The 24403-nt window shown below is 38.7% G+C and overlaps 1 protein-coding gene across 1 annotated transcript in view; it reads left to right on the top strand.

Annotated features, from left to right (window-relative positions):
• The window catches only part of prex1 (phosphatidylinositol-3,4,5-trisphosphate-dependent Rac exchange factor 1), a 197201-nt gene that overhangs the window by 107085 nt on the left and 65713 nt on the right, over nucleotides 1–24403 (top strand). Inside the window, exons 11-18 of the mRNA XM_059980583.1 lie at nucleotides 758–905; nucleotides 2423–2523; nucleotides 11956–12059; nucleotides 12225–12274; nucleotides 13725–13800; nucleotides 16256–16328; nucleotides 17377–17519; nucleotides 22655–22747. Coding sequence (XP_059836566.1) covers nucleotides 758–905; nucleotides 2423–2523; nucleotides 11956–12059; nucleotides 12225–12274; nucleotides 13725–13800; nucleotides 16256–16328; nucleotides 17377–17519; nucleotides 22655–22747 — 788 coding nt within the window. The remainder of the gene's footprint in view (nucleotides 1–757; nucleotides 906–2422; nucleotides 2524–11955; nucleotides 12060–12224; nucleotides 12275–13724; nucleotides 13801–16255; nucleotides 16329–17376; nucleotides 17520–22654; nucleotides 22748–24403) is intronic.

Genomic DNA, 24403 nt, shown 5'->3' with positions numbered 1-24403 from the left:
TAGAAGTTTTGTAAGCTGCCTGCAACACATCACTGTGGTTCGTCAGAGCCATTTTACAACTGTGAGTATGAATATATAGTATATAAACTATATGAGTATAGTTTGTTATTTGAAGGAAAAACTTGAAAATGTGGAAGGATCTCTGCCCTATATTTCGCTTGTGTTTTTTCACCTAACCCCTGTGAGACAATGCTCAGTGCCTTCACTGACAACCTAAAACAATGCAGTACAGGAACAGACCCTTCGGTCCACAATATTGTGCAGAGGTGAGTCAATGAAATTAGTAATCAATGTCCAATAAGCTAATCCCTTCTGCCTCTGCAATGTCCGTAACATAACATTTCACGGACCACTCTGAGAACCTCTTCAACACCCTTACAGTGTTATCTCCACCACAAACCCATCACCAAACACTCTCAACACATCTCCTTTGAACTTGCCCCCTCACTTTGAATGCATGCCCTTTGCTGTCAGATATTTCAACCCTGAGGTAAAGACACTGCATTCTCTCTCTGTGCCTTATATCGTATAAATTTATCAGATCTTCCCTCAGCCCCCAGAGTTCCAGAGAAAGCAATCCAAGTTTGTCCAGCCACTCACTCGCCATAGCACATGTCCTCTATTCATCAACAAAACAGCTCCAGGCAGCTTCATTGATCCTGATAGCTGTGCTTTTAGTTTTAAGCAATACATGCAGGGGAATGCTTCCATAAACATTCAATTTTTATTTTGTATGTCTCTCAACTTTGTTTCCTAGGTTTGAAACTGGGCATGGAGCGAGATGCATATGTCATGATCTCGGAGAAAGGAGAGAAATTCTACCACATGATGATGAACAAAAAAACAAATCTTATAAAGGACAGGAGGAGAAAGTTGTCTATAGTCCCTAAGTGCTTTTTTGGCAAGTAAGGCCTCATTAATTTTCATGCTCTATTCATGTAACTAGAATAGCTAAATACTGGATTTCCTGTCAACCTTAATATAATTTGCCAAATCAGATACACTTTCTGAGTGTAATTGCACAGACATTACCTAATGCAAGAGTAATTAAACAATTTTTTTGTTTTAAATGGATGCTGAATGAATACATTTTCAAAAAAAAAATTGAAATGAGCTCAAATGTAAGTTGAATATTTTTATTTAATGCTATGCGCAGGATTTGTCTGTTACCTTAACTTTTATTAATCACACTGTGTTCCATTGTAAATTAGGATACTTGTACAATGGTTATAAACAGATGATATCATAAATTCAACTTGCTTTTGAATGCATGTGTTCTGCTGAATGTTAATTTTTTTTTGTTATTTGCTTTCAAAAGTCCATGTTGCATAGAGAGTATCTTGGCAATAGCTCTTGGATTCAATGTATGAATGATCCCTTGTAGTCACTGTAAATAACAAGTTATAGTTGTCTTTTGCTCAAGTCAAAAATACTCTTGAAATTTCATCAACAATGTCTAATTAGTTTGCCGGAACTCCAACTGCTTGTTCAGATACTGTATGCTTTTATTATAGTACTGCTAGTTAAGGCCTGTCTTTACATTTTATTTTATAAAATGTTCAAAGAATAAGTTAGCCAATACTACTAAAGCAAATTAGTAGTGTTAAGTAGCTGATATCCTTGCATATTGATAAATTTATAATCTCTTGCATAAGAGTGATGAAAATATAGATACGGGTTTCAGTTCTTCACCTACACAAGAATGCAAGCTGCTCCTCCTTCCAAAAGTAACAGCAGAATGTTAAACAATCCGCAGTCAAAATTGAACTTCTTGTCTATGCCAATTGCATGTATGCACAGATGCAATGAAAAACATGCGTACAGCTGTACTATAGGCAAATAGCATAAAATAAGCAGCATTCACAAGAAGGAATAAGATTAGAACAAAAAGTCAATTTTGTTACTGAATTCTTGTTGATTCCTGGCAGCTGGGTATATTTGCATGATATTTGAGTAAATTAAATACTAATTTTGTTCTTGTTTTTGAAAAGGCTGTTGCCTGGCTTCTAATAAAATTCAGTCTTGAAGAAGCCTGGTTTGAGAATTAGGCTCTTATTGGAGCTTACAAACTGTGCCAAAGTAACTCTTGGATTTGTGTTCTTTAGATGACAACGAGTACTAGGGAATGAGCATGCATCTTAATACCAATATCTTGCTTCATATATTTATAATAGTTTGCCATTTAGTTAAGGATACTTTAAAGAATAATAAATTATCATTTGATGTTTTAATTGGTTGATGGATATTTGTTATGTGTTTGAGCTTTCTGAAGGTATTTTTTTCTGTGCTGGTTCTATTCAGATTAAGATTCAGACTAAATTTTTGCACTTTAAAAATCTCAAACAATGCTAATTAGACTATTAATTAACACCGTTTTGTGGTGTATCCTGAATGATATTTCTGTGTAATGTTCTGTTTGCAGTGAGTTTGTTTCCTGGCTGATGGAGATAGGGGAGATCAGTAAAGCTGAGGAAGGAGTGAATCTGGGTCAAGCTTTGCTTGAGAATGGCATAATTCATCATGGTGAGTATATTCAGGCGATCCCAAAACTGCAGCACAGAGGGAATTGTTTCTTTCTTCTTTCTAGGTCTGAGGCAGCTGTCAATATGATGAACCATGAATGAATATATTTTCTGGCAACTGTCACGAACAGTGCTCCACCTAAAGATGAAGCTAGTTGTCAACTTCTCTTAGTTTGTTATAGAATACTTAAAGATTATGTTCCGCATGATTTGCAAGTCAGAACTGTAATGAGGAGCTTCTTTAGCCAGAAGGTGGTAGATCTGTGGAATTTAATGGCACGGAGAGATTTGGAGGCAAAGTCATTGGGTATATTAAAGTGGAGGTTAATAGGTTCTTGATTAGTAAGGGTGTCAAAGCTTCAGGAGAGAAGACAGGAGAATGGGGTTGAGAGGGATAATAAAATCAAGCATGATAGAATGGCGGATCAGACTTGATGGGCCGAGTGGCCTAATTTGTTGTTATGCCTTATGGTCTTATGACCATGCACTGTATTGCAGAGAGGTAACTCTGGTCACAATGCATTGACTTATGGAGTGTAATTCTGGTGTTTGTGCCATGTGGAACACCATTTATTCCTCAGTGCAGAAAACAGTTGCATATGTTGTGCATATGGAATATTGAAATTATCCTTCTCTTCCCTCAGTGATTATCTTTATGTATTGCAGAATCACATGACAGGAGCACATTAGCAATATGGTATCATTTTTAACTTGCTAGAAAATTAACTTGTATAATTGCCCATCTATTTTACACTCTTCTTCCCACTTAATATTATTTCCCATTGATTTGAAAAGCTATTTAAAAGCCAATGACGCTGAGATTTGAAACAGAATCTGACTGGTACATCATACACATGTAGCTATTTCTGAGCAGCAAGTGCATATTTTGCAGGTAGCATTGTGAAGATTGAAAAATTAAACTAGGTTAGTCAAGGAGTATTGAGGATTTCTCACCTATACTCATGATCAGTCATCACATTTCTAATTTGTGAAATGTCAGCTTTATTTTAACCATTTAGTTTACAGTTTCATGGAGTGATATTGTCCAACAATTGCTAATAAGCATGGTAACCTTGTTAAAAGTAGTTCTCTGCTTTAAATTTTGAAGTGATGAGTTTTAAGTTTTGCTGGAGACTCATATTGGAACTGGAAATGCAATTTTCAGGTTGAAATTGTTGATGAATTACTTGAAAGAGATTTTCAAAATTGCAAAAGAAATGGGCACTGAAACAACAGTTTTCACAAACTCAAGACATTCCGCAGTGCTTACCAAAAAGTGAGATATTTGTGCCAAATAATCACTGTTAGACAAACAACTGTCAATTCGTGCTGAGCAAACTCTTATAAATAGAAATGTTATCATTATTATGACCGGAAAGTTTTGTTCAGAAATATTGCTTGAAGGTCATCAACAATAACAGCTATAACAGACACCTTTTCGATAAGTTGTGTACAAATTCATTTACAGAGCATCAGCACCACACTGGAGTAAGTAAGTAGGTAGTTTTGTACTGCTCATATTATTGGATCTGTTTTTGGATGACCTCTATTTAAAAGCAATGATTAGTTCTGTCTCAAATGTTATTGATGTGATTACTATGAATGAGCTAATTTTTTTTTTTAAATTTGGAAGCTAGTTGTCTGATTTGTGCTAAAATCCACAGTGGAAACATTATTTCTGGTGCAGATACATTCTGATCACTTGAGCCAAAAATGGAGCTCGCTGAGTTGCTCCCACTTTCTTTTCTTGGGCTCTGGTGGTCTTGTTGGTTTGGGCTGTTCAGATGCTCATCGAAACACAGTGTCTGCCTCTGCCACCATTTGAAACGGTCCCCTCCAGATATCCACAACTTTTCTATGATTTTCTTTACCTCCGCTCTCAAGTATCTCCTATATTCCAACCGATTTGACCTTTTTCTTTTCAGCCATTGTTAATCTATCTTCCCACGCTCATGTACGAAATGACTGCCTTCTGAACCAAGTTTTAATGATCTCTTTTCTAAAACTGTAGCCTTGGTGATTATGTGCTGTTCAAATTAGTTTAAACCTTCATTCTCCCCAAATGTCAAACTGTGTAGCAAAAATAAAATTCATTTGGATCTTCAATTGTGGACAAGAGTCTGGTGAGATTGAGCCAGCTCAAATCCCACGGATTGATGGAACGGGTGAGTGTTGATCCAGTTGAGATATTGATTTGAACAGTAACTTGGAGCTTAGTTTAATGGGGAGAAGAGTTACAAGTTGAATATTTTGCCATGGCCATCTCCCATTTGTTCTGAATTATTACACACTCGTCTCCTTCAGATATTGAATTTCTGCAGCAGCAGAAACAAAGGACATTTAATAATACATGATGGTAATAACTTATTAATGGAGCTGCTGGGACAAACTTAAAGCCTGAACTTGGCGGTAAAAGTGTGCAATAGTGGAGCCCACTCAAAAGTATTGAAATTAGACTTTAGTTCCAGAACCCATAATAAAATAATAGAATTAAATCAACTGCAAACTAAACATTGATGTCAAGGTAAGCATTTGTTTCTAGATCTAAAATTCCCTTATAAATGAGGTTGTGCATGCCTAAGAAAGGGATTACTTTAAATGCAGTTCTGTTGAGCTGCCTGTGTTGGGATTCCATTCATCTGACAATTGTAGATAAGTCCTTTGCGTTCCTGACTTGTGGGTGTTCGCATGTGGATGCTGGATACCAACTCTGCTTGCTTGTGCAGTCATATTTAAGTGACTTTCCAATACTGCATACATTGGGAACTTGTTTCTGGAGGAACTAGATACTCTTTTGAAGAGCTGGTCATTTTGTCACCTATGTTACAGGCCACGTAACCATCCACACAAAAGCATGGTCCACATCTTGCAGCATGCAGTCAGTGACTGCTTTTTTTCCTGAGAATAAGACATTGTGCATTCATCAATGAGAATTTCATTTCTGACCTTGGGAGTATGAAACTTTAGAGTATCATGAGTAGGTCAGTCATCTGCTCAAGCCAACTCTACTACTCAATAAGATAATAGTTCATCTTATACTGGTGTCAATTTTCTGTGTTGACACCAACTTTAGACTCAAGTGATATCAAAGCCTTCAGATTTGCACTTTGGGTATGCTTGGTGGGTGAGCCTCTGACCTGCCCCGGGTAGATCACTTCCAAGGTTCAAGTGCCTGTGGCTGAGGTTATTTTTTCCCACCTCTGTCCTGAATGGGGGGCCTTTTGTTTTCATTGTACGAGTACAGCACAGAAAAGAGCTATTTGGCTCTGGCTCTCTTCTAGTGGCATTTTCAGAGTCTAGATACCTTAATCAGGGGAATATCCCTGCATCCACTCTGTAACAGGGCTGTTAAGGATTTTGAATGCCTTGAAAGTTCTATACTTGTTTTTTGAAATTTGGGAGGATAGGTTTGTGTATTCTCTCCTTGTATGACAAACACAAGTTAATCGACTGAACCATCACTGTATGCATCACTGGGGAGGTAGATGTGATCTCACCAGGCCTTGTATAATACCCTGTATAATTGGGCCCTGTGTAATACCCTGTATAATACTTCTGCTTTGTATCTCAATACTCCTTAAACTTAAAGGCCAAGGTATTATTTGCCTTACCAACTCCTTACTATGCCAGTATATTAACTCTAAGTCATTTTGTGTAAAATTCCACCAGGTCCTTCTAAACACAACACTTTAAACTCCATTTTAAACTTTGTAAGTTTTGTAACTTAAGTGGATAATATTAACATACTTTTGAAAATTCCACCTGCAATGCACTCATTAATTCACTTAGCCTCCTGTAACTACTTCACAGTCTACACTATCATTGATTTCGTAATATCAGGAAACTTGGATCCCTTAGCCTAATCTTCTCATCAAATTTCATTGAAGTAGATTGTGAATTTCAGGGCTTGGCACAAATCTCTTTGGCACTCTACTTGTCAGAGTCTTCCAACTTGAAAACGACCCATCTTTTCCAACTGCTTCTTGATTGTTAATCCACTCTAGTAGTTTATATCCAAAGCAGCATGTTGCAAATTGGTTCTGTAATCTCTTTGTGGCATCTCATTAAAGGCCTCTTTAATCCTAAATAAACCAAATAACTGGTTTCTCTTTATCCATTCTACTAGTTGCAAGCTTGAAATCAAAAATAAAAAGATCCGTTTAACTTTCATGAAGACTGCACAAGACATTTTTAATTTCTCTGCAATGCTTTATCAGTATAATTTCTCCGGTGTAAGGGATCTACATTAATTTACCTTCTACCTTGTATGTAATCTCAGAAGCTCTGCACCTCCTTTGCATCTAGCCTCTGCTTTTCTATTTTGCTTTCCTTATCTTTATGCCTTTAGAGTTCTGAAAAAATTTCCAGACTTTTACACTATTCTCTTTTATTTTCTAAGTCTTTAACTTCTCTACCTTTTCTGTTTTTGTTTTTGTCTTTAGGTGTATGTATTTGTTGTAAACTTTAATAAAGCTTTAAATGTTAGCAACTTGTTGATTGTCGTATCTTTCACTGTAGTTTTCCAATCAACAACAACTTGGAGTTAGCCACCTTGAAATTTAATTGGATTTAACAATATAAAATCGTCCTTGAAAGCAGATAAATAGGAGCTCATAGTTTTGTGCATTCTCCTTATATTAAGTGTGTAGATTTTTGTCAAAAATGTTACTTGATTCAGCAATTTAATTCTTCGAACATTTCAGCAACTCTTTTGTTTTCTGTATCTTCTTCAGGCACCATGTGGTAGATTTGACATACTTCTTCCATTCCAGCTTTCAACGTAACATTACAGCATACATTTCATATTTTGCTTATTTTGATCTAAATTGCAAAGAATTGACACAAAGGGGGTAGAGGTAGCCCAGGAAATTATAGACCATCGAGTCTTACTTCAGTGGTTGGTAAGTTGATGGAGAAGATCCTGAGAGACAGGACTTATGAACATCTGGAAAGGCATAATGTGATTAGGAATAGTCAGCATGGCTTTGTCTCAGGCAGGTTGTGCCTTACGACCCTGATTGAATTTTTTGATGATGTGACTAAACACATTGATAAGGGCAGAGCAGTAGATGTAGTGTATATGGATTTCAGCAAGGTATTTGATAAGGTACCCCATGCAAGGCTTATTGAGAAAGTAAGAAAGCATGGGATCCAAGGGGACATTGCTCTGTGGATCCAGAAATGGCTTGCAGTTGTAGACGTGTCATACTCTTCATGGAGGTCAGTCACCAATGGTGTGCCTCAGGGATCTGTTCTGTGACCCCTTCTGTTTGTGACCTGGAAGAGGAAGTGGAGGGATGGGTTAGTAAATTAACTGATGACACAAAGGTGTTGAGGGTGTTGTGGATAGTGTGGAGGGCTGTCAGAGATTACAGCGAAACATTGATAGGATGCAAAACAGGGCTGAGAAATGGCAGATGGAGTTCAACCCAGATAAATGTGAGGTGGTTCATTTTGGTAGGTCAAATATGATGGCAGAATATATTATTAATGGTAAGACTCTTGGCAGTGTGGAGGATCAGAGGGATCTTGGGGTCCAGGTCCATAGGACACTCAAGACTGCAGCACAGGTTGATCCTGTGGTTAAGAAGGCATGCGGTGCATTGGCTTTCATCGATCATGAGATTGAATTCAAGAGCCTAGAGGTCATGTTGCAGCTATATAGGACTCTGGTCAGACCCACTTAGAGCACTGTGCTCAGTTCTGGTCATCTCACTACAGGAAGGATATGGAAACTATAGAAAGGGCGCAGAGGAGATTTACAAGGACATTGCCTGGATTGGGGAGCATACCTTATGAGAATAGGTTGAGTGAACTTGGCCTTTTCTCCTTGGAGCAACAGAGATTGAGAGGTGACTTAATAGAGGTGTATAAGATGATGAGAAGCATTGATCTTGTGGATAGTCAGAGGCTTTTTCCCAGGGCTAAAATGACTTTACATGAGGGAATGCAGTTTTAAGGTGCTTGGAAGTAGTTAGAGGAGATGTTGGGTAAATTTTTTACGCAGAGAGTGGTGAGTGCATGGAATGGGCTGCCGGCGACAGTGGTGGAGGTGGATACAATAGGGTCTTTTAAGAGGCTCCTGAATAGCTACATGGAGCTTAGAAAAATAAGGAGCTAGGGTAACCCGAGGTAATTTCTAAAGTACATTTTTGGCACAGCATTGTGGACTGACGAGGCCAACCTCTAATGTCATTAGTGAAGTTGATGTGGTTTGAGCTGGGTCTGGAAGTGTATTCATGAGTCAGCAGCTTGAACAGCAGTGGGATGAGTACAGATCCCTGGGGAGCACCATATCTCAGCATGATGGAACTGGAGATGTTGCTGCCAAATGGAATTGACTGGGGTCTTTCTGCCAAGATGCTCACGATCCAGTTATGGAAAGGGGTGTTGAGTCCCAATGAGGGCAATTTATGCTCCAGTCTCTGATGGATGATCGTGTTAAATGCTGAGCTGAAGTTGATGAACAACATCCTGGCGTATGAGACATCGTTTTCTAAGTGAGACCAGGTGGAGTGGAAAGCTTAGGCTATGACATGATCAGTGGACCAGTTTGAACAAAAGGTGAGCTGGAAAGGGTCCGATGTAGCTGGAAGGAGGGATTTTATACAATCCATTGCCAGCTGCTGAAAGCACTTTCTGATTGTTGAAGTCAGTGCCACTGGATGGTAATTGTTTAGGCCAGTTACCATCATGCTCTTGATGGTGTCTGCCTGAAGCCTGCAGGGACAGTGGACTGCTTCGAAGAGATATTAGGGATGTCTGTTAAGACTTCTGTTAGCTGGGCCGCACAGTCCCTCAGTACTTGACCAGGTAGGTTGTCCAGCCCCACAGCTTTGCATGGGTTTATCCTGGATCGTCCTTACCCCGGCTGCGGCCTGAGAGGACATCTGTTCCTCAGAGGGCTTTCCGTGATGCTACATCATTCAGTCAGCCAAATCGTGCATGGAAGGCATTCAGCCTATGAGGAAGGGGGGCATTGCTGTCATTGATGTGTAGGATGGATTTGTAATTGGATCCGGTTGGTAGACCTTGGCACATTGCACCATGTGTTCCTGGTGTCACAAAGGTGTTTGTGAATTTTCTGTGTATACACATTTAGTGCCTTTGTCTATATTTGGGCCCTAAAACCGAGTTTCAAAGCAGTGCAGTTGTGCTAGCCTTCCTTTGCATGTGTTCCTGCTTGGTGATGGTTCGTGTGATGGTTTTCAATGATTGTGCTCCTGATGTATTTTCCTCTGCTCCTTATTGAGTCATGTTCCTGGCTTGATTGTAACAGTAAAATGAGAGATGAACGCCCACAGATTGCAGATTATGAAGTGCAATTTTAATTGGTTTTTTTTTAGCCTGCAGCTCCTTATGAATCTCCAGGTTACAGTTGCAAAATGCTGTAATATATCCGAGTTAATTTGGGATCGTGCATCTCTGCGTGAAGGAAGATCTTTATTCATGTGGTTGTAAGGGAACAGGTTTTGTCCTAAAAGCCTAATGTGGTCTTCACTGAGGTCAGGCTGATTTGTGAGCAGAATCTGAACAAGCATGGATCAAGGATGCACCTAATACATTCAGTTAACAATTATCTACCAAACTCAGATTTAAAATTGGGAGTTAACGCTGGATCAAATGTTAATGTGAAGAACTGAGCTGCAAATTTCTATTGCCTTAGTCCCATAAAACTGCTGTATATCTTAAAGGCTTTTAAAGGCTATTACACAGATGCTAGTTGCAGTCTTTTAGTATTCTCTGAATGTTTAAGATTGTGACAAAATTACAACAGATGACATTTTAATGTTAAATTAGGGGATGAATTAATCTTATGAAAATGTTGGTGTAACTATTCTGGGTAATATGCTTCTGAATATGGAGCATATTTTGAAATAACATCGAGATAACCTGGTCATTTCAGGATTTTAGGTTTGACGCAAACTCTATCCAACACAGTCAAAACCAAACCAGCACCAAGTCCCATTATTTCATATGCTTTCTTTGCTCCTACTTTGTGTATATGCTTTTCTCCTCAATTGTTCATGGGGCAATGTGAAAAATACTGTTTTCACTCCTCGAATAGAGTAGTTTTTCCTGAGTTCCCATTGGATTTATCAATATCTACCTCTTGAGTTAATGATCACTCATTTTGGACCCCCCCCCCCCCCCCATAAATGGTAAAATTATCTTCTTTATCATTTTCAACCCTTTCCATAATATTTCAGAAATCTTGAACAGTTCACCAGTCTTCTGCTTTTCAGAGTGAAAAATCTCAGCCTGAGTCAGTTCTCTGTTTTATACTTCTGCTTTTTTTTTGAAGGCTTACTGCACCACCTAGTTCTTCTAAATCTTGCACCTTATATGCTGACCAGCATTTTACACAATGTTCCAAATGTGGTTTAACCAAGCTTCCATAGAAGTTTAACAAACTTCTGCTTTTAACCCTGTTCCTCTAGAAATGAAACATTGTGCTTGGCCGGTTCTTTTTAATCAGTGGGTGCATGTATCCTTGGCTCATAGAAACATAGAAAACCTACAGCACAAAACAGGCCCTTTGGCCCACAAAGTTATGCCGAACATGTCCTTACATTAGAAATTACTAGGCTTACCCATAACCCACTATTTTTCTAAGTTCCATGTACCTATCCAAAAGTCTCTTAAAAGACCCTTTCATATCTGCCATCACCACCACTGCTGGCAGCCCATTCCATGCACTCAGCACTCAAGGGTAAAAACTTACCCGTGACATCTCTTCTGTACCTACTCCCCTGCACCTTTAACCTGGGTCCTCTTGTGGTAACCATTTAAGCCCTGGGAAAAAGCCTCTGACTATCCACACGATCAATGCCTCTCATCATCTTGTACACCTCTAACAGGTCGCCTCTCATCCTCCAAGGAGTAAAGGCCGAGTTCACTCAACCTATTCTCATAATGGATGCTCCCCAATCTCGGCAACATCCTTGTAAATTTCCTCTGCACTCTCTATGGTTTCCACATCCTTCCTGTAGTGAGGCAACCAGATCTGAGCACAGTACTCCAAGTGGGGTCTGACCAGGATCCTATATGGCTGCAACATTACCTCTTGGCTTCTAAATTCAATTCCACGATTGATGAAGGCCAATGCACTGTATGCCTTCTTAACCACAGAGTCAACCTGCGCAGCTGCTTTGAGCATCCTTCATTAATCTCTTAGAACTCCCAATTACCTGTGTGGTAAGCAGCCTCCTTATTGGTCCAGTTAAAAAACCATCACCTCTCGCCTCAGCATGTTGTCAAGTTAGAATTTCTAGACGTTTACTTGGGAATGGCAAAGTTTGCATTGGTCAAGGTCTGTTTAGTACTTACAAGAACTTAGGAGTCTTAGTAAAATTGGAAGCTATTTTGGGATGAATAAGTTGAAGACAGTATCCTAGTCCTGGCTTCTCTAATGGATACTTTTATGCTTCAGTTTCAGATAAACACCATTTCAAAAATGAAATGGTGCTCTACAGGTTTCGGTATGACGACGGAACCTACAAAGCCCGAAGTGAGATGGAAGATATTTTATCTAAGGTACTGTTCTCCATTACACAGAAAGCATTCTGTTCAGTTTGATTTTCGTAGCCAATTCTGAATGCACGTGAGATGAAGAGTGACAGAAGGAATTGGCTGACTGGCTTAACTTGAATGAAGGGTACGGACTAAAGTGTTTCATGATTCTTGTTTTCCTCTTGACAGGGCATAAGGTTGTACTGTCGATTACACTGTCTCTTCACGCCAGTGGTAAAGTGAGTTGTCTTTTTAAAAATTTGGTAGAGGGATAAGGTTGAGTAAACAATAAGGCCATCTTTATAAAGGAATGGCTTTCCAAGCATTTCAAATAGAGTTTTTAGGATCTTGTTGGTTTTTTTCCCAATTTCATAAATCTGTTCAAATCTATTGCAAAATAACTTGTCCCATTTCTTTATGACATCTACATTAATTTCCAATTTTGACAGTTTTAATGTAGCTTCATGATGCATTGTCACACATGAGATTGCACACACTGGAATTTGCAGGGAAAAAATGAGCTGGACGAGGAACTCAACACTTCAGACAGCATCTTTTTCTGGATTGAAATAATAGAGGGGAGATGGCCAGTATACAGAGGTTGAGAGGTGGGTTGGAAAAGTGCTGACAAGCTATATGTGGGTCCAAGTGAGGAGGGTATGATCTGTCCTGTCAATCAGTTCCTATGCACCCCGGACCCACTTATGACTTCCCAGGTTTTGTCTCACCCCTCCCTCTTACCTCTGATTATTCTGGCTGACTCTGCTCTGTTCTTTCAGTCCAGGCGAAGAGTATCAACTGAAAGAGTCAACCGTCCACTTCCTTCTACAGATACTGTCAGACTCTTTAGTGCTTTGCAAGCAGTCATACATTATTTGAGCTACTTAATACACTGTGCTATCTATCTTTCATGTTAACATTGCACTACTTAGTGTTCTTCTGCAGTTTATAAAACTAATTTTGCTCACGATTTTATCTAAAGCAGTGTATCAAATTTCCTATCCAATTTACACCTGAAGTTTGATTCTTTATTAAGCATTCATTTTAAAATACTTTGTTCAAAGTGTTGGAGCAGTTTTGGAGAACACATCTGTTATTAATCCTAATTAAAGTAATGGCATAATTAATCAGGACTGAGTGGAAAAGGGGCACCCAAGACCAAGTAATGTGCACTGTCTGTTTCCATTTAAAGCATTATAGGTTGTGAACACTCTTCACCAATTGTTGAAGATGGAAGAGATGTCTATTACTGGTGCATTATTGGCCATTACCTCTTTAACTTTCTTTCCATTAAAAGCAAACTTTTATTTTGACCTTTTGGGAAATTGGGGGATTTAACAGTAATGGCTCTGCACTTTGAGTACTGTTCAAGTTGCCAGAAAGGTTCTTGTAGATTAGATCTAATGCTTAGGGTAGGTTAGGATAGACCTTTTTGCAAGCATGAAAACCACATAGAGATTTACAGGACTTGAGGATTTTGGGTCACTTGTGAACTTGATCTTTTATTGACAGAGCAACCCATATGTTTAGTGATATTTGCTATTAAGTTCTGAAGGCTTGTTTTGTTATGTTGATATGAAGCATATAGTTGTACCTTGTACAAAATGAGTTCTTAAACCTTTGAATTAATTTTAATGATTTCAACTGCATTGCCAATGTTTGCAAATAAAATTGTGTTATTAAATGTAGAGACAGAGATCACCATTTGAAAACATACAAATCTGTGGTGCCGGCAAGCAAGTTGATTGATTGGCTTCTAGTACAGGTAAGAAATAGTTCAGATAACAATAGGTGTTTTATTCACACTTGTCATGATCTTTTTCTTTCTACTTTAAATTCTTGAAATAAATACCAGCTGCTGAAAGATGAGAGATCACCCCTGCACTGGAAATACAGTGTCGAAGTCTGAAAATATTTTGAGCTGTGTATGAATTTGAAACTGGATTCAAATCCCAATTTCAAATTCATGGCTAGTTAAATTTCTGTCTCCCTCTGGTAACCTTTGTCCCCTTTGCATATCAAAGAACTTATCCTGGCCATGAAAATATTCAAAGTCTGTTCTCACTGTCCTTTGAGAGTCCAAAGATGTGTAACCCTCAAGAAAAAAAATTGTCTCATCCCTGTTTTTTATAGTTGACCATGTTTTTAAACAGTTAACACTGACTTAAGCTCCCTTACACCAGAAGCAAGCTCTCCCTGCCCATACTGTTAAGAACCCTCTGGGTCCTTTGCTTCCATTGAGCTTCCATGCACTCCACTAAACTCCAGCAGGCACGATCCTAGGCTACTCAGGCTTTCCAAATTGAAAGAAGGAAATTCAGTGATTACCAATCCAGTTTTTTTACTGCTAATGTAAGTTTAAAGACACTTGCCCTTATTCCTGTATAAGCAATTTTGCTGTTTACACTGAGGTAGAGGCATTGTTGTTTGTTGGAGGAATTAATTTTGTTCTTCCATTTGCTGTCAAGTGGCAGCTCCTCTGCAAAGCTTCTGTCAATGTTCCGATGCAATAACTCGATGATTAGTAGCTGGCTAACATCATTGTGGTAGGGCAGAGGCAAATACTGGATAGATGCAAGGAAATTATCTCCAAAACTGACCCGATGAACTGCCTGTTTCCTTGCATTTTTGTGGCATCATAATTCCCTATAATTTGGTGATCCGTCCTACAAGTGAATGTATTCTGAAAACCGCTGGTTTGCAATACTTTCAGGACAGTTCATGGCTCTAACTTGCTGCCACTACTTCACTTTGCTGGAAGTAGGAAAAGTTCAAGGCTAGTGTTCGTTCACTTTTCCTGTTACCAGTCTGACCTCAGAGCTTTATTTATTAACTTATCCATCCACCCATAGGCCCTCCCTGCCCTTTGAGCCATGTAGCCCCAGCAACTCCCAATTAACTCTAACCTAATCACGGGACAATTTACCAATTATTCTACCCAACACATCTTTGGACTGTAGGAGGAAACCAGAGAACCTGGAGAAAACCCACGCATTCTATGAGGAAGACATACAGAGACTACTTTAGGAATTGGTCTCTGAACTCTGGAGTGCCCTGAGCTGGAATAGTGTTGCGCTAACTGCTGTACCACCATGGCGTCCTTAGAGTGCCTATCGGTAGTTATATGTATTAGAAATCTTTATCTTTCAAACTTCACACAGGTTGGTCATTTGGTTGCTCCATAAAGAATGGGAAAGTAGAGCCATTATTATAAACTGAATTAAAGTTTCTGGGGAGTCCAGAATAACTGGACATTTTCATCTCATCTCTTCTGGTCAGGAGCTGCCAGTGGAATGACTTGCATCTGGAAATGTGAAACACCATCGCAAGCCCTTGCTAACATGTTTTTGCATTTAAATTTCTTTCAATAGGCTATTAACTTTTACTTAATCCTAGATGAGCTCAAGCACCTGCACACATGAAGGCTTCACCACATACTGTCTACTTGGGGAATAAGTGAACTTTAGCTTAACCACATAGCAGCACACTCAGTTGTATTTTTGGCTGCTGTTTAACAGAGTATTTATGTTATTTGTAATCGTTGTGCAAAAGAGATGGTGTCAGATGTAATCTAGTTCTGCACTATCTTTTGGAAGGGATGTCACAACTGAAGCAGCATCTAAAAACGCCATCTTTTGTGACATTCTCAAGTTATAGGAATCCTGTGAAGTTCATTGCTCAAAGTTAATGATCAGTTTTTAGAAGCTTTGGGATATCTTAGTGATTTCAATTACTCAGCCAGAACGTATTCTCGGACTTCAATTAACCTGTAAACTGCTAGTGTATCTTTCATTTCATCCAATTTCGTAATGACCTTGTGTCCAAGAGGACTACTTGTGGATAATTCTAGGTACTACTGTTCAAAAATAAACTTTGCATCAGCATCCAAAATGTAAGTCAGCTGTTCGAAATCATTTGTTTATGGCAAGTATCATGGTTGTATTTGAACTTCAGATAATTGCTTCCAGATGCATTTCTTTGTCCTTCTGCCTTCTACTGTATGTAAGCATAGTCTGAGTACTGTTTCAACAGAACAGTCACAATAAACACTAACAAAGTACTGCATTTACTGTTTCAATGCAACAGCACAGATCTTTGTAGTCTTGTAAGATTATTCTTTACAGTGAAGTGAGTGCACTTGTTCAACTTAGATTTGCAGTTGCAAACTGTTGGCTTAAAAAGAAATCTCTTTGGATATAAAAATGTCATTTTGTTGCTAGGGCGACTGCCAGACTAGAGAGGAAGCGGTCACACTCGGTGTTGGATTGTGTAATAATGGCTTCATGCATCACGGTAATCAATCAAAGAAACAAAGGAATTTTTCAACAAATGTGTTTTCAGTGTGAATGAGAGTTCATCATAATTAACTTGACAGTGATGTGTCGGAGTGTCTCACAGTTCTCTTTGTTCTTTTTGGGGACTTTATATTTTATAATTAACACCATCCCTCCCCCTACTCCCCATCAAATACTTGGATCACGTCAGTTCAATGTAGAGTTCTCTATTTGTTGCCTGTGAGTATGGTGGGATGTGGGCAAAGTGGTTTGTGTCATATCCTTGTTTCTTCCACTTAAAAGTGGCTAGCAAACTTCTGTTTAATTTAAGCATTTAGCTAGGAACACATGAGAAATTGTGCTTTGAGAAGTTGCACTGAAATCCTCTCCCCTGGTTTAGTTGAGAATTCAAAACCACGATAAATAATAAATATTGATAATTCTTTGTAATAATATTTTCATTTAAGAGATAATGAGTTTTGCAGCAAGGCTAGCATTTATTACTCATTCCTCATGGTTTTTGAAAAGGTGATGACAACCTGCTTTCACTTTGACAGTTTGTAGCTAAATGGAAAATATCCTATCATTGATTATCCTAGGTTTTTAGACCTGTGACTAAGGGATGACAATTCGTAGTTTGGGTCAATCCTCATGGGATAGAACTGTGTACTTCAAACCCTTCTCAAGATAATGTTGCCTAGTTAATTGGTGCTTCCATCAGCAAGTATCTTTACATTTTTTTTGTTGAAATCTTATTTCATATTTGATAGTTGTCCATATAGGGATTAGTTCAGTCATTGAGTCAGGGGAGAATATAATTTTCATGTTTTGAACTGGACTAAAAGACTTGTGTCCTCTGTTTAACTTATAGTTAATAGTTTTTTTTATCAAAGTAAGATTTTATTGCTGTTCTTGATTATATACAGACAAAATTTGTTAAGGTGAATTTTTGAGTTTTATTAAAATCTGAATTGGAATTTTAAGCCTTGTAGTGATAATTTGAAGTGCTGAAGTCTGTTAATTCCACTGCATTATTAATATTCAGTTTTAATTTTTCATTCCAATAGTGTTAGAGAAAAGTGAATTTAAGGATGAGTCCCAGTTTTTTCGCTTTTATCCTGATGAAGAAATGGAAGGGACCAGCTCCAAAAACAAACAGCTGCGCAATGACTTCAGATTGGTTGAAAACATACTTGCTAAATCCCTTCTGGTAAGAAGATAAATGATTGTTTTGGATTATATGTGGGAGAATTTTCCATTCTGCTATCCAAATATTGCAGATGATGGATTGGAAACAATTGAACAAAATTCTTTGCATAGATTGATTAAGTTATTGTTTAGGAGGTTAACCTGTAAATACTTCATGCTTTATTTGTGGTTCATACTTTGGACACTACTTCATTTTTTTTAAATATACAGTGTTTGTTTTTTTGCACATTTTAAAAAATCTGTTCAATATATGTAATTGATTTATTTATTATGTTTTTTTTCTCTCTGCTAGATTATGTATTGCATTGAACTGCTACTAAGTTAACAAATTTCACGACACATGCTGGTGACAATAAACCTGATTCTGATCACTTTCTACAATTATGAGAATGGCTCGCAAGGTTCAGCCTGCTTATCTGATTTTTGTTTCAAACCTTTTCCAATTCATCTTGAGTTTTAATTTAGTATGCATCATGAATTATTTCTTTTCTCTTACATATTTTTGATTATTTTTTTGACCTGTAACACCCTACCCCTGACCCTAAGACATCCAATGCTGCTTTGGCACCAAGGCCACAAGGAGAAGTATTACTTATGCCCCCTTAGATTCAAATGTTGGGAGTTATGCAAGAAGAATTTGATTTCCCCACCCCAACTATCATCTACATTTTGCCCTAAAGCAAGGGATTTTCTTATATTTAACTCTTCCATTTGGTTAGCTCCTTGGAATGATTTTAGCTATTTGTAATCGTGAATCCAATTATAGCAAATTGCTTTATCAAGGTGGATTTGAAAATATAAGAAACTTTGCATTATATGAGGGTAAAGATTTGGTGCCTTCAGGATAAGATGATGCAAAGAAGGCTAATAAAATCAGTGCAGATGAGCTCTGTTTGATAGGATTTGTGGTCTTTTGTGAAACTGAGACTATTGCAAAAAGCAACATTGGAACCGTTCCCTGTCAGATCAGTCTTAGTTTGTTGTAAGGTAACTGGTGGTATGTCAGCCAGCTTTACCACCGCTGCATTGGGAAATACGCTTTGTTGCCAGACTGCATTGCTTAGTGGAATTAGTTTTCTTGGCTGAGTCGGAGATAATCATAGAAACATAGAAAACCTACAGCATAGTACTTCAGCCCACAAAGCTGTGCCAAACATGTCCTTGCCTTAGAATTACTGGGGTTCCCCATAGCCCTCTGTTTTTCTGAGCTCCATGTACCTATCCAGGAGTCTCTGAAAAAAACCCTATCATTTCCGCCTCCACAACCGTTGCCAGCACTCAGCACTCTGCATTTAAAAAAAACAACAACTTATCCCTGACATCTGCTCTGCACCTACTTGCAAGCACCTTAAAACTGTGCCCTCTCGTGCTAGCCATTTCAGCCCTGGGAAAAGGCCTCTGACTATCCACACGATCAATGCCTTTCATCATCTTATACACCTCTACGTTTATATTCCAATGTTTGTTGTTATTTCAACAATAATGTTTGCCTTTTGGATTAGCCATGGATTGCTGGTGCTTCATAATGCATTAGTCCTCAGATAGAATCTGCAGCGACATACTTAAAAGTAGTTGTGCAAAAGTGAACGGATGTTCTTAAAAACAGCACAAAGTATTTAGCATGTCAATGACAGCTAATGTTAGAATAAAATTCAACAAGATTGTCTTCATCCTATGGATGGAAATATTTAAGTCAGTTGATCAAATTATAAGTATAGAAATTTGATTGTAGCTTGCTGATTTCTAAATTAATTTGAAGAGTGTGGAAATAATTGTGAGCTAAAAGTGTTAACCTAGTAGATGTTAAATTTAAAAATACAACTGGTCTCCTAGTAATAACTTGCTAGGTAAAGGTGAAATTGAGTTCTTTCTTTCCTCTCTATAAGTGTATACTTCAGATAAATATTATGTAGAGATTTGTGGCATATATGACTGTATGATATATATGTACAAAATCTTATGGAAATGTTTGATGATGAACTTCAATAAAAAATTACATAAAAAATGAAAGTGGAACACAGACTAGAGAGAGGTCTGGTTTATACCTGCTCTGTACTAAAGGAACCGTTTTCAACTTAGATGATTGTATGGATATAACCATTTGTTCTTTTTGTGTCAAGGATGGGAAATTTTGGGTGGCCCTCTGCTCCTGTTCACTTTGTGGTAAATCAGTTGATTTTTTTGTTTATTAGGATCAGGCTGAGAAATGAAACCCTTCGTTCATGAACCAACATGGTAATACAGTTTAAGTTTGGATAGTAAAGGACTGGCAGATATTTGATGCTGATGAAAATGCCATTTTGCGCTTTTGATGAGGGAAAGTGAAATGTTCTAATATCATGCTTGTATTAATGTAATTGATGGCATACTTTTAAGAATTACATTTTAATTTCTCCTTTTCTTATCAACCAGTTTATTATTTATTTATAATTCTTTACAAATTCTGGAGATCCTTAAAACAGTTTCAATGAAAATTTCATACAGATGCTCGTCCTGATATTGTTTTGATCCTTTATCATCCAGTGCCAGAAGGTTTCCCCTTATAACCTTACAAAGCTTTTCCTCATTGTTCAGCTGCAATGTTACATTCAACAGATTATGTGTGGATTGGAGTGGCCGAGAAAAGGCCATTTTGTTTTCACATTTGTTGGCCTTCACATCAAGTGTACAGCTTTAAGACTTACTTTGCAGGGTGGCCAAATTTGAAACTGTTCAAAGCTATTGAAAATATAAACATGTATATCCAGTTGGTACTATAATTAATTACCTGAAGTGTTTTGAATTTCAATATGAAAAGCACATCCGATTTGAAATGTTATCTGCATTTCTGGAGCAGATACACTATCCTTACTATATATGACAGTGATATATTCCAACTATTTCCATTAATTCAAAGGCAGCATGAGTGAATCTGCAGATGCTGGAAATAAATAAAAAACACGAAATGCTGGCCGAACTCAGCAGGCCAGACTGCATCTCTGGGAGGAGGTAATAACGATGTTTCGGGCCGAAACCCTTCATCAGGAGTGAAGTCACATGGGATGGTCGAGGGGGCAATAAGAAGTGGGGGGAGGAATAAAGTAGAGAGCTGGGAAGTGATAGGCTGGAGGGAAATGGGCTAGGGGGAAGGTGGAGAATTATGGGAAATAAAAGAGAAAGAAAGGTAGGGCTGGGGGGAGAGATTATAGTGAGGGGGGAAAAGAGAGAGAAAGAGAACCAGACTAAAATAATAGATAGTGATGAGGGTAAGGGTGGGGGGCAGGGGTATCAACGGAGGTCAGTGAGTTGGATGTTCATGCCGGCAGGAAGGAGGCTAACGAGGCGAGAGATAAGGTATTGCTCTACCGACCTACGTGTGGCCTCATCTTGACGGTAGAGGAGGCCATGGACAGATATGACGGAGTGGGAGTGGTCTGTGGAATTGAAGTGTGTGGCCACCGGGAAACCCCGCCACTGCTGGAGGACCGAGCGCTGGTGTTCGGCGAAACGGTCTCCCAGACTGCGGCAGGTCTCCCCAATGTATAAATGGCCACATCGGGAGCACCGGATACAGTATATCACCCCAGTTGACTTGCAGGTGAAGTGGTGCCTCACCTGAAAGGACTGTCTGGGGCCTGGGTTGGTGGTGAGGGAAGAAGTATAGGGGCAGGTGTAGCACTTCTATCGTTTGCAGGGATGAGTGCCAGGAGGGAGGTCCATGGGGAGAGATGGGGGGATGAATGGACAAGGGAGTCGCGTAGGGAGCGATCCCTGCTGAAAGCCGAGAGTGGGGGGGAGGGGAAGATGTGGTTGGTGGTGGGATCACGTAGGAGGTGGCGGAAGTTACGGAGGATTATGCATTGGATCTGTAGGCTGGTGGCGTGATCGGTGAGGACCAAGGGGACTCTATCCATGGTTGATCCCTGGTATCCTCACCCCATCCCCCTGCCAGCCCACAGGGGATATGCAAGGGCCAACACAGTTTAGTTGCCCATATACTTTTTTCATTGTCAGTTATATTAAAACAAGGAAAATTAAAATAGCAAAATGTCATTTTATAGGAATTTTTATTAAAATTACATGACTTGTTCTGTTCAATTTGGATGCTGCTTTTCCATCATGTCCTTCAGTCAGTTTGTCTGGCTATTGAATGAATGTTTTAAGTTCTGAAATGGACAAAGAAGGGCTTTCATATATGAAAATATTATAGTCTCTCAAGAAGCTTAATAAACATGGTCAGCATTGAGAAAGGTCTTGCAAATAAGTATGAAGTAACTTTTTTTTTTACAAAAAGTAGATATTTATCAGGATTACCCTGGACTGTAGGGTTAAACAGATAATGGCAGGTTTAGTATTTTTCAAAAGTTGAGCATCACATAGTGTACCAGACTTAAAATTATCTATCATTTGTATATTAATGGTTTAAACTGTATAGAAGGGAGTTAATAATTTTTAAGTGTTATGAGATTTTGCCCTGTGCTTGACTTGTGCAATTGTTGTCTGCTTTAGGCTTTTTATCTTGGAAGGTGCAGTATTTTTGGAATTTGGAAGTAGTTCTGTCAGAGAGATTAAAAATTTGCAATGGGTAGAATTTTTTCATGGACATCAAAAGTTTGCAAAGTTTGTCGTTGGTTGTTAATAGTCACAAAACAACTGATTATTTTATCATGAGCCACCCTGGTTGGTTTGTCTTTTCCATTCATTTCTAAAGACTCTTTTTCATCTTTCCCAGCTCAAAGGTGCAGCAGAAAATGTATTTAAGCTCAGTTTCACGATGAATTGGATCTGATTGATAATTATTATTTTGTATATAAACCAGAGAGTAATCTTCCCCTTGGCATTTAACATGATTACAAATATAAATGCTAAAATTTTCTAGTTTGATTGTAGAGTTCTACATGTTGTCCTCTTGTTTAAAGGTATTTTTTTTTGTATTTTTTAAAGGTATTTGTTTGTCTTTGAATGATGGATTGGCATGTTGTGAATAATAAAGTGATTTGTATAGATTGCATGCAAAACCAATTTTCACTGCAGCTTGTTGCATGTGCCAATTAATAAGCCAATGACCAAGAATTAATACTGGAACCTTCTTGGCTATCTAATTTTAATTTCTGTTTTTGTTTACATATAGAAAACCTGTTATTTTATCTTCCACAGATCTTTCCTGAAGAAGATGACTATGGGTTTGAAATTGAGGAGAAAAACAAGACCATTGTTGTGAAATCTGTGCAAAATGACTCTTCTGCTGAGGTAATTACTCCTTTTTCGACAGCCATTTTGGAATTTAAGAGTAATAAGTTATATATGTCAGTTATTTGCTGTATAACAGAAAGGTGAATGAAATACTTGAGTTCAGTCTTTCTAGTGCAGCTTTTGTTAAAATATTGTCATCTTAACAAAAAAGATGCAGGGCTTGGGTTCCTCTGAACTGAGCTCATGGCCACAGGTTGAAGCAAAATTGGTGTGTATTGATACTAAGAAACTGGGTTTTTGGGTGATTGTAAGGCTTAGAGTTTGGAAGAAATGGAGTAATCAAATCAGAAGATTGACAGAAGGATAGTGGTGATCAATTTAGGTCAGTCAGCATCAATGCTCTGAGTAAAGTAATAGCTAGGGTAAGGACGTGGGAACCAGAATAATGGATTGTTCAAGTTCATGGACGATAGAATCTGACTACAGGGGCACTGAAGTTATCAGGTCTGGAAATAGTGCAATTGTGGATAAGGTTTTCAACATCTGGTGAAATGGATAAGACATCAGAGGTCAACGTAGGTGATTTTAAGACCATAAAATATAAGAGCAGAATTAGACCACTTGGCCCATTGAATTCATCTGCAAGTCCATCATGGCTGATTTATTATCTCTCTCAATCCAATTCTCCACATTGGCCTCCAAAGCCATCCACAGTAATGAATTCGATTCACCATCCTCTGGCTGAAGAAATTCCTTCTCACCTTTGTTCTAATTGGAAGCCCCTCTATTCTGAGGCTGTGTCCTCTGGTCCTGGACTCACCCATGATAGAAAATATCTTCTCTGCATCCACTCTATCTTGGCCTTTTAATATTTAATAGGTTTCAGTGAGATACCCCACCGCCCCACAATCAACATCCACTGTCACTAAATTCATAATTCCCTTACTCTGCATGGCTTGTTTCTACTTTCTATCCAAGATCCATCAACCTGATCGCCTGTCTGTGTAGGCTCAATGTCTCAGCTTCCTCCTGCCTCACTGAACTTGTGTCCTTAAACCTCGACTCCATTCTATCCCCCTTTGTTCAGTCCTTTCCTGCCTACATCCACGACATTTCTCACATTCTCGATCTCCTCAGTAACTTTCAATTCCCTGGCCTTGACTGCCTCATTTTCACCATGGATGTTCTACATATTTCTGTCCCCTCATCAAGACAATCTTAAAAGTTCTTTGCTTCTTTCTAATAAAAGAACTAATCAGTTCTGCTCCATCACCATTCTCCTTCGTTTGGCAGAACTGGTCCTTACCCTCAACAATTTTGCCTTCCGCTCTTCCACTTTATCTAGAGTTGAGGGGTAGCCAAGGGCAATTGCGTGGGCCCCAGCTATGCATGCCATTTCATTGGCTAAGCAGAGCAGTCCATGTTCCAAGACTTCCCCAATAATGTTCCTAACTCTTCCTCCACTATATAGAATATAGAAATCTACAGCACGTTACAGGCCCTTCAGCCCACAATGTTGTGCTGACCATGTAACCTGCTCTAGAATCTGCTGAGAATTTCCCTAGTGCATAGCCCTCTATTTTTCTAAGCTCCATGTACCTATCTAAGAGGCTCTTTAAAGACCCTATTGTATCTGCTTCCACCACCACCACTGGCAGTGCATTCCACGCATCCACCACACTCTGTGAAAAACTTACCCTTGACATCCCCTCG

The sequence above is a fragment of the Hypanus sabinus genome, chromosome 9, assembly GCF_030144855.1.
Source record: "Hypanus sabinus isolate sHypSab1 chromosome 9, sHypSab1.hap1, whole genome shotgun sequence".
Taxonomy (NCBI): domain Eukaryota; kingdom Metazoa; phylum Chordata; class Chondrichthyes; order Myliobatiformes; family Dasyatidae; genus Hypanus; species Hypanus sabinus.
This window is presented reverse-complemented; position numbering and strand designations above follow the sequence as displayed.